Source organism: Protopterus annectens, chromosome 6.part0 (assembly GCF_019279795.1).
Source record: "Protopterus annectens isolate FY-2018-M chromosome 6.part0, PAN1.0, whole genome shotgun sequence".
Taxonomy (NCBI): Eukaryota; Metazoa; Chordata; order Ceratodontiformes; family Protopteridae; genus Protopterus; species Protopterus annectens.
Genome location: NC_056737.1, coordinates 1,251,358,565 through 1,251,368,937, shown reverse-complemented (window position 1 = coordinate 1,251,368,937; position 10,373 = coordinate 1,251,358,565). Strand labels below are relative to the sequence as shown.

Below are 10,373 nucleotides of genomic sequence, written 5' to 3'. Positions count from 1 at the left end.
AGAGATGGAGCAATTATAAGGCTTGGGTCTGGCCATTTAAGGAGGTCTGATAGATCTTGTAAATTAAGCAGTGTTAAAATATTTAATGAATTTGTGATTAGCTCATATTTAACCTGTGATATACCAAAGGCAGTACCAGTAAAAGTTCTAGCAGGGAAAGAAAAGACAACAGTGGTGATGTTATAGAATTACATTACTTTACTTAGCTGGGACTTAGTGTAGGGCACACATGAGAGCACCGTATCAATGAATATTGAAGAATTGAAGATGAGAAATCAGTTACAACTGGAAAATAGAGGCCCTATGGTTAGTATACGTACGGGAAGAATTATAAATATTATGATAGCCCCTTAGTCTTTCACCATCCATCTGTCCCACCATCCATCCATTCCACAACTCCCTTTTCCCATTTTTTTGCACATGGGGTTGGGGTGCCACTTCAACTGTGACAATCAATGAGAGGCAAGGTTTATAGCATCAGGTGGTTAGCCCTCCCATGGCAGTTATTCTACACCACACACTCACATGCACACTCACACTTGTGACCAATTTAGAGTGCCCAGTCCACTTACTGCAGGAGGGTGGCCTAATGGTTAAGGTGTTTGCCTTTCAAACACAAGGTGCAGGGTTTGAGTCTCACAAGAGATAATTGGCTAGGTTTAAAATGGCTTGCAAGGGCAGTTAGCTTAGTGCTAATCTATGAACCTATGAAGGAAGAAACAGGAGCACCTGGAGGAAACCCACATGAACAAAGGGTGGACATGCAGTCTCTGAACAAAAGTCACCCCAGCTGAGAATCAAACTGAGGAACCTCTTGCTGTGAGGTGACAACACAATTCTCTGCCGAATTAGCCTATCACCATCTGGGCTGTGTTGTAACAGAATAAGAAAGACTGGATGACATTTAGGAAATTTAGGCCAGGTATGTAGCAAAGCAGGGAACTGAAAAACCCTAAGCTGACTATACACTGTACAGAAGAATGGGGGAGGAGAAGGAGAGAAGAATGAAACTCCCTCAGTTTTCTACATCGGCAGTAGCATTAAGTGTTACCAAATGACTTTGCCAACAAGAAGGGGGAGCAGACCTATAGGAATGTGGAGTTGTGCAAAAGTTTACTGAGAAAATATGAGTGAATTGGCTGGAAAATTGGCAAAAGGCCTATTTAGTTAGAGAGACAGAAGCTAGAATGAAAGAGGCAGGGTATAAATGTAGGAGGACAATTATATAAACGATGATTGGAATAAGAAAGACAGAGAGATAGGCAAATATTCGCATAGAGTAAGGTAGGAACAGCTTTGGAAGTTTGGAAATAATGAGGTGTTGGATCATGACCAAGAATTCTTACCCTACCTTTACATTCCGTAAAAGAAAAACTGAAATTCATCCCACCAGTTTAGTTTTGCTAAATTAAAATCCATTTGGGTACATGACATGAGTGTTAGGAAACAGCAAGAACACACATGGACATGGGGAAAGTATAACAGAATCAAAAAGGAAGGGGTGGCTTGGTGTACTCATATATGAAGCAAAGCAGGGGGAAAAGTACCATTCATGGTTTAAAATGAAAGTGGGTGCTGAACAAGGTTTAACAAATCGAGAAACTTGAATGAAAGGAAACCTGAAAAAGATGAACAAAATTAAAAGGTAGAATTATAGCTGAGATCAGATGATGGAGCTGCTACACAGATGGTTTGTAGCCCCTACTAGTTTTTTTTTTTTTTGAGAAGAAAGAAAAAATAGCACAAGATGCCGCAGATATAGTGAAGAAAACACAGTTATGATATACATTTTGGAAGGGTTCAAGGGCAGGGAAAGGTAGGATGAAGATAAAAAAAGAATATGTATTTTTGTTCTCAGAAATAAGTTTAGTTTACATGAAATGTATGCCTAGTGAATGTAATTGGTGGTCAGAAGAGGAGCGAAGCATGTGGTTAATTATATCTTTTGTGCCTAGGTCTATAATCATGAAAAACTGGAAAACTGAAGTAGGGGAGACTATCCCAGTATAATACACAATGTGCATAAATTATTGAGAATGGCTATAATCTTCAAAGGGAAAAGAATGTTTAGAGAATGTATGTAGACAGTAACAATATACATGCTAATATATTATTTAGATAGTCACATAAACTACATGTATATTAAGTATCTGAACATTTTAATGCATCATATCTGTTCAGCATTAAAAAGTAATGATTATTATAAACAGACTATAAATGATTCTCTTAAACATCATTTTCAGTTATGATATACAACATTGAGGTATGAAACTGGTGTGTATTTTAACATTTTTAAATAACAGTAAAAATAATGTTTATCCCACTACTCACTAACTCCCTGAATTAGTTTTTCAACATTTACTTTAGAAGAAGGTACTGTGCCTTAATTGTACTGGTTTGAATGTTTCTTCCACTACTTTCACCATTGCATAACTGAGAATATACAGAACCCTGGTAATTTTTTTGTTTTTAAATAAACAGCTTGTTAAAATATCAACTTAAAACAAAGCGTTGATTGATATTTACATATCAGTTTTCTACATTAAACATTTCACAGGTCTGAAGTGTGTCTGCCTGCTGTGCAAAAGTACAAATTACTCATGTGAAACTGATGGGGCATGCTGGTCCTCTGTCATGCTGGCATATGGCAAAGAAGAGGTCACAAAGTCTTGTATATCGCTTTTGGAGTTAAACGCCCAAGTGTTCTGTCACAGCTCAAACAACGTCACAAGGACAGAATGCTGCTTCTCAGATTACTGCAACAATGTAACTCTTCACTTGCCTTCAGGTAATTTAACAATAATTTAATAATTACAACATTATTTGTATTTTTGTTCTGTTATGTGCTATTTAGTTAATATAAATCTATGGGATGGTAGTGGTGATGTTTGAGCTGAATGACACTTAATTTAGCAATATTTAAATTTTTACAAACAAATATTTAACAATGTTTATATTGCCTGTTATACCACACTTTAGGAATGCTGCTAGATGGGTGACTTTGTCCAAAGGATGAGCATCTTATTAAGGAAGGGATTCCATTCTGGTCATAGAACAGTGGCTCAACCCTGTCTTGCACAGACAATGGAGGGTTTGTAAAGTCAGTCATAATGGTCTGCATGTGTTTTGTTAGCCAAGAGAAGGAATATGGCTGCTATTCCTAGAATGACTTATTGGAGGTGATAAAACAATGCAGAATCCCACTGTCACTGTTGTATGCCTTTCACTCCCTTTGTTTAAGGGGATGGAATTGTGTTTGCATTCCTAATGTTCAGTTCAAGATACTCACATTGTAACAGAACTCCCAAAAGAGTACCTTGTTTACCCTTTTTGTTCATGATTTTCATAGGTAAATTATGAAAGCAGACAAGTGTGGAAAGTATCCAGATTGTAAAAGTGAGTATCTCTCATAGGTTTGTACTAATGCAACTGCCTTTGTGGGCCATTTTAATCCCAACCAGTTACCCCATCTGAGAATCAAACCCTGCACCTTGTGTTTGTAAGGTAAATACCTTAACCATTATGCCAACCTCCCATGAAAGGCTCTCTGTAATATCAAGTACCAACTCACACACATACAGTTGACTGCTGTGAGATTAGAAACCTTACCCAAGTACACAGATTATAAAATGCAGTCCTTTACACAAGCGCCGCAGGACAAGTCTTCAAAAAGGTGGCTACTAGCAGTCACACCAATGCTGTGAGGATTCACTTTGTTAGTAAAATGGGACATCAGCCACAAACCATAACTTTTAGAAATGAACAAATGAAAACTCTTTAAAAATTCATAACACAACACTGTACTGCAGTTGAGTAGGAAAAATAAAATAAAAAAGTTTGTCTAGATAAACTGACAAGTATTGATGCCATTATTTGCAAGCATCTTTTTAGGTGATTGAAGTCTCACAATGAAGATCATTTTCAAGACGCCTATGATCTAGTAATCATTGTTGTAGCATTTTCCACACATTAGAATTTTCTAAAACCAAATAACCCGGACAGACTGAATGAAAATGACAGTACCATCTCTAGTTCTAGAAAGATCATATTATAGTACAACACTGTATTGCAGATGCATAGAAAAATAAAATAAAAATATTCATCTAGATAAACTGAAGACCAAAAAAAAATGTTAAGTACTGATCTTGTTAATTCCAAATACTTATCAGGTGATTAAACCTGCATGATAAACATAATGTTTTACCGGTTTATAATCCAGTATTCATTGTTTTAACATTTTCGGCATGTTAGAATTGTCTAAGACCAAATAACTCAGACAGAAAGAAAATGACTGCAGCAGCTCTAGTTTAGTACACTCCATGAAGATTAAAGAGATTTCCAAGTCCAATAACAGTTTCTGACATAAAGTAAGAAATACCAGCAGCTCTGGTTCCGTACACTCCACAGTGGTCAGACAGAGTTGAAACAAAGATAGAATTTATCTTTACTTTTAAATAGAGCTCCTAGAAAGCACAGACAGTTTTGGCTTGTTACAGAAACAATAAGTATAGCAACTCTAAAGAATTCTATATTACAGTAAAAAGCTCCATATTATTAAAGAAAACAGTTTTAAATTCCACACATCTAATAAATATTTACATTTTTTAATTTCAAGAATCGCATCTCATCTAACATTTCTTCTCCTTCAAAACCTGATGTTTTCCTGAGAGAACCCTAAGAAGCATATCTTGGGGAGAAGTTGTATTTCTATAGTTAAATCATCCAGTTCTTTTTCACTGGAGGGCTTGTACATTTCTGATATCAGAGTAAAACCCTTTTGCCATCTACACCTTGGATCTTTTCATCTGGTAGTTAACTTTGCTGTTTCAGTTCGCCATTAGATACCTGTTGTATAATTTCTCATCAGTTGGGCCTACCAATTTATCTGTGACTGGGTCTCTAAAGTCTTATAACACTGCTCAGATGTCCAGAACTTAAACAGAGGATAGCTGCTATGAATATACTTCCTCATTCATTAAGAGTCAAACCCAGCTTTGGAAACATGGCTACTACAAGATCCCACTGCAAAATTGGTAAATGCTCACTTTATTTATTTACCTGCATTTGGTTAGTAGAAAGGACTGAATGACTTATGTAAGACCCCATTTCAGCAGATATACTAGGAAAAGAGCTCCAAAGGCATATTTAGTGAGAAAAATATACGACGAGATTAAAGGAGACCCTCTGTGAATACAAATAATATCTGAAATAAAGTAATTACAGATTCAACATAGACTAGGTGTCTATGCAAATGTGAGAAGTAACTGTTGACAGAGAATGAAAAATAAAAAAAGAGGATTGTACTAGATGAAGTAGTTGAGATAGCCAGTTGTAGAAGAATAGGAACAGAATACAAGGAAGAGTTGAAGGGGTGGGTTTCGCACAGTGGCTAAGTTCTTCCCACTTATAGACATAAGGTACAGGTTTTGATTCTGACCTCAGATTGCTAGACTTAAAATGACCTTTAGGGCAGTTAGCCTAATATTCACCTATGAACCTGTAAGAGCTAAACTCTGACAGAGGTGCATGCTAAAGTATGTACAAATCTAGAGGACTGTGTAAAAGTGGGTGGGGGATTCTTTATTAATCTGTATGATCAAGGTTACAGAAAAGAAGAGGTTAAGGATTCACATCAAAGACCAATATTCTAGAGTCACTGATGTGGGAGAAATTCTGCAGTTTGAGAGAAGGAAATAGTAGGGGGAACAACTGATTAACCAGGCAAGGAAGTGCAGGGGGTACACTGCAGAGCTAAAGAGATTTTTCTTGAAACCGTTTTCAGTTTGAAGTTATCTGAGAGCAGATGCTACCTGGTTCCAGAGTTTGGTGCCATGGCAAGAGTACAAGGCTTCACAGTGTGCATTTGAGGCTCTGTCTTGAAATTAGAAAATTTTCTCTTGAAATCAGAAATTTTTAATAGGGTAGGTTTTCCCAAGGAAATACTGACAAGAGAGGCTAACTTTTTGTCAGGCCTGCTGACTTGTTGATAGAAATTCTATTGAGTAAAGCAAATAAAATTCCCCCCTGCCGTCATCCACAAACAAATAAATAGCTTGATGGGGAGGTTTAATTCTATTCTTAAGACCATGCTGAGAGCATCTTCAGACAAATTTAAGCAGGAATGAAACCACTACCGGCCCCATCTCCTCTATGCAAACAGGGATTTGCCCGGGAATCCATGAGCTTTTCAGTATTAGATCTACTTTATGAGCATAAGGTGAGGGAGACCTCTGGACGTAATTCACAATGAGAGAGTGGGTGGAGGTGAGCCACTTAAAGAGTTTGCTGTGCAGTCAGCGCTGAATTTCAGGAATAAGCTTAGGGTACTGATGTGGTTAGCACAGAAGCACTCAGGTTAAGCTCAACAGCAGCAAAATGTTTATGAATTAAAGACCGCACAGTGCTACTCTCTGAAATGTTTTTTCAATAAGTGATAAAGGAACCACATCAGTCTTTGCTTTGTTTCCTGCCTTGAAAATCTTTTGGCACATCTCACAGGTCTAACAGTATCTTCTACAATGCAAAGATATTACAAATGTATAGAATTCTTGTCATTGTATGCTTTATGTCAAGATGTCTGGTAAAGGCATATTCATTCATTCAGGGATGCATTCGCTGTAGAGTAATCCATTCTCCTACTATATAGATTGCATCTTCCCTTGAAAATCATTGGCTATGTCCCTCAAGTTTTATATGGCAGGATATGAGAGTTGTGGGTGTTATGTCATTCAAGTTGTATATGGTGGGAATTTGAGAGCTGTGGATGTTATGTTCCTCAAGCTTTATATGGTGGGATCTGACAGTTGTGGATGTTACGTTCCTCATGCTTTATATGGTGGGATCTGAGACTTGTGGATGTTATATGTTATGTCTCTTTATCTTCATGACCCTCTTCAGGTTCCTTTCCACAGGAAGTGTATTATCTGTGGACAGCTGTGGATTCAGTTAAGGTTATGCTGCCAATTATCCCCTCCCTTGAAGTAGTCCACTTCAGATGAAGCTCAGTACCTTTTGGCAGCTATGACTCTGAATCAGGCTTTTGGCTATTGCCCAACTGTGGCCATGGAATGACCATATCACCAGCTTCTATTGAAAGTGTGTGCTTACTTATGACTCCTTCACATGCTTCTCTTCATGCCTGACTACGTGTAACTACATTTATATCAGGTGCTGTGCATTTATTTAAGGTAATGTGCATTTACCTAAGGTACTGCATTTACATAAGGTACTGTGCATTTACTTAAGGTACTGCATTTACATAAGGCACTGTGCATTTACATAAGGTGCTGTGCATTTACTTAGGGTATTGCATTTACATAAGGTACTGTGCATTTACATAAGGTACTGCATTGACATAAGGTACTGCACATTTACATAAGGTAGTGTGCATTTACTTAAGGTACTGCATTTACATAAGGTACTGTGCCTTTACATAAGGTACTGTACATTTACTTAGGATGTTGCATTTACATAAGGTACTGTGCATTTACATAAGGTACTGCATTGATATAAGGTACTGCACATTTACATAAGGTAGTGTGCATGTACTTAAGGTACTGCATTTACATAAGGTACTGTGCCTTTACATAAGGTACTGTACATTTACTTAGGATGTTGCATTTACATAAGGTACTGTGCATTTACATAAGGTACTGCATTGATATAAGGTACTGCACATTTACATAAGGTAGTGTGCATTTACTTAAGGTACTGCATTTACATAAGGTACTGTGCCTTTACATAAGGTGCTGTGCATTTACTTAGGGTATTGGATTTACATAAGGTACTGTGCATTTATATAAGGTAATGCATTTACATAAGGTACTGCATTTACATAAGGTAGTGTGCATTTACTTCAGGTACTGCATTTACATAAGGTAGTGTGCCATCAAAGTCATTTTTTTAATAGGACATCTGCTATGATATCATCAAAAGCTGATACCTGCTTGTATTCACTCTCTTACCATCCAAATGAATTGAGGCAAATGACACCTGAAAAGTTGTCCCTTCAAGGTTCCCAGTTGGAGTCGACTGTGCAGGCAAATAATGCTCATATCTAAGAACCACAGGCTTAACAATAGTTATGTCTGATTCAGAGTCACTCTTAGCAATAGTTTTGTACCCTTTACAACTTTAAGACAAACCACTGCTGTCATAGTTCTATTCCTACTAGCTGTCTTACATGGCTTCTGCTCCATGTTCTATCTGTCAATACAACTGGACCATACATGCTTCATTTAAGTAGACTGAAACCTCTAACCTCAGAGCCTAGGGATGTACTGAAAACAATGTCTGACCCCCTTATACTTTTGTCTGTGGAGCCTGCTGTGGTGGTTTAGACTTCATCCACTGGGTTCCCTTTTATGCATGTGCAGTGTCTTGTGTGTTAAATAGAGCTAAGGCGCATTTCTAGTCTGTGAATGAGTGATGAAAGCTTGCTGCAAATCTGGAAGTATTCTAACATTTGTAATGTGGTAAAATGACAGCCACTCACCAACCTGTAAGGTTAAGTGCTTATGTCTACAGTGAAATGATTGACACTATGTTCTGGTTTTCCTCTATGATCTTTACACCATTTTACTAAAAGTTTCAGATGTGAGCTTAAATCATTGTAAGAGGGCACATTTTAATGACTTAAAGTGAATGTGATCAGCAGAAGACGTACTCTTATTAGCATGTATAGCTTTAGCCATGAGCAGAAGAGTTACAAATCTCAGCCATTGGCCTTGGTCAATTTGGTTGTGATTGCACACTTTTTCAAATGACCAAATCAAACAAAATGTAACCTCTTTAATTCTAGCTGCATTGTAAGATCATGTGGGAACACTTTGGGTGGCTCTTGAGCTGAGTACTGCACACGTATGGTCCTTGTCAGGCTGTCTTCTTGTGCAATAGACTGGACTTTCACTGAAAACAAGACAGTCATTGAAGTCATCTTACCTGTATATACAAGCCCTGCTCATAGGTTCATTAGCTAGTATTAGGCTAACTGCCCTTGCAGGCCATTTTAAGCCTAGCCAACTGCCTATTCCATTTAGTGTTTAGACTAGCCTTACCCCTTCATGAACTTTATTACCTCTTTTGATAATAATTGGGGTCATACCACAGATACACAGATATTTGGAAAGGACCCAAGCATGGGGTAAAAATATTTAAGAGCTGCCTCTGTCCATTAGTAGTGCAGGGGAAGGCACGGGATAAACGTTCTGTTTCCCATGCATAGATCCAAGTTGTGCCTGACTTTAGACATGGATGAGCTTTGTTTTACACGAATAGAGAGTCTGTTCAAGAGCCCCTTAAACCAGTCTGTTGATGTAGCAAAAAGGTTTAGATTCCTGGATTGAGTATTTCTGATGCCGTTTGATTTGCTGATGTGTAGTAGGTCTATCAATACTGGGTCAGAGGAGGCCTTGTATGACACACAGGTCACCTGCTAGCAGTCTGCAAAAGACAGAGTAAAATGGCAGAGCTTTGAGGCAGCACATGTAGGGAAAACTGCTTATGCTTGGTATCCTTTCAGTAAGGTATCTCTGGCAGTATTCCAGTTGTTGCACATGTCTGGAGAAATACAGGCAAAAGAGGATGTTATACTCAATGACTGACCTTAAGAGGGTTGACTAAATGGGGACAGTGACATCCCTGGATATAGAGCCAACCCTGTTGTTTATGAGCTGTGAGATACAAAAGGATTTCCTCATCAAAATGGACACATTGGCTAAATGTTAGGTCACTGTCCGCATAATTTCCCAAATCCTAAATAATCCTGTCATCTCTTAGGGGCATATTATCAAAGTGGTATTTTCTGAGGTATACAATGTTTCAAAGGTATGATAATGCATTTTTGGTATTAAGCTTTAAACCATCTTTCTGGCACCAGTTATTTATTTGTTTGGAACGTGTCTTTATGCAGGATGGAAAAGTATTTTGGGGATTCAATAACTGCACCTAGCTTGCAGATATTTGCATACTTTGTTTGACCAGCTGGACCATTGACATCTGGAATGATCCTCAATGCTTTAACTGCTTTGAATGAAAAATAAAATTACTTCTGCACAACATATATTGAGATCTATGTTTAACTTGTGGCTGCAAGAGTGCACAATGTTTGGTGGCAACTGTGTTTTCCAGACTATATCAGCCACTGTCTGGCCATGAAAAGTTCCCTGGATGTTTAAGATAGCATCTAGCATGTGTGAATAATGTGGATTCATGCTTTGTTCTCCATTAATAGGGACCAGTGCAGAAAATAAAAATGCTCATTTTCTTTTGACTTTCATTCAGAATCTGATTTAGTATGCGATTTTTTGCATGAACAGTAAAAAACAAATTTTTCATTAACTGGTGCAGCTTGTCTTTCAAAATGTCTATATAAA

At 37.7% G+C, this 10,373-nt stretch overlaps 1 protein-coding gene across 8 annotated transcripts in view; it reads left to right on the top strand.

The window, feature by feature from the left end:
- Positions 1–2,618: 2,618 nt before the first annotated feature.
- The window catches only part of ACVR1C (activin A receptor type 1C), a 1,029,031-nt gene continuing 1,021,276 nt past the window's right edge, over positions 2,619–10,373 (top strand). For 7 of the 8 annotated variants that reach the window (XM_044074848.1, XM_044074841.1, XM_044074843.1 and 4 more), the window contains exon 1: positions 2,620–2,788. In XM_044074848.1, the coding sequence (XP_043930783.1) occupies positions 2,635–2,788 (154 nt within the window). In that variant the 5' untranslated portion in view covers positions 2,620–2,634. Of the gene's footprint in view, positions 2,789–10,373 lie in introns of all 8 variants that reach the window. The other variant, XM_044074849.1, reaches the window with a different exon arrangement.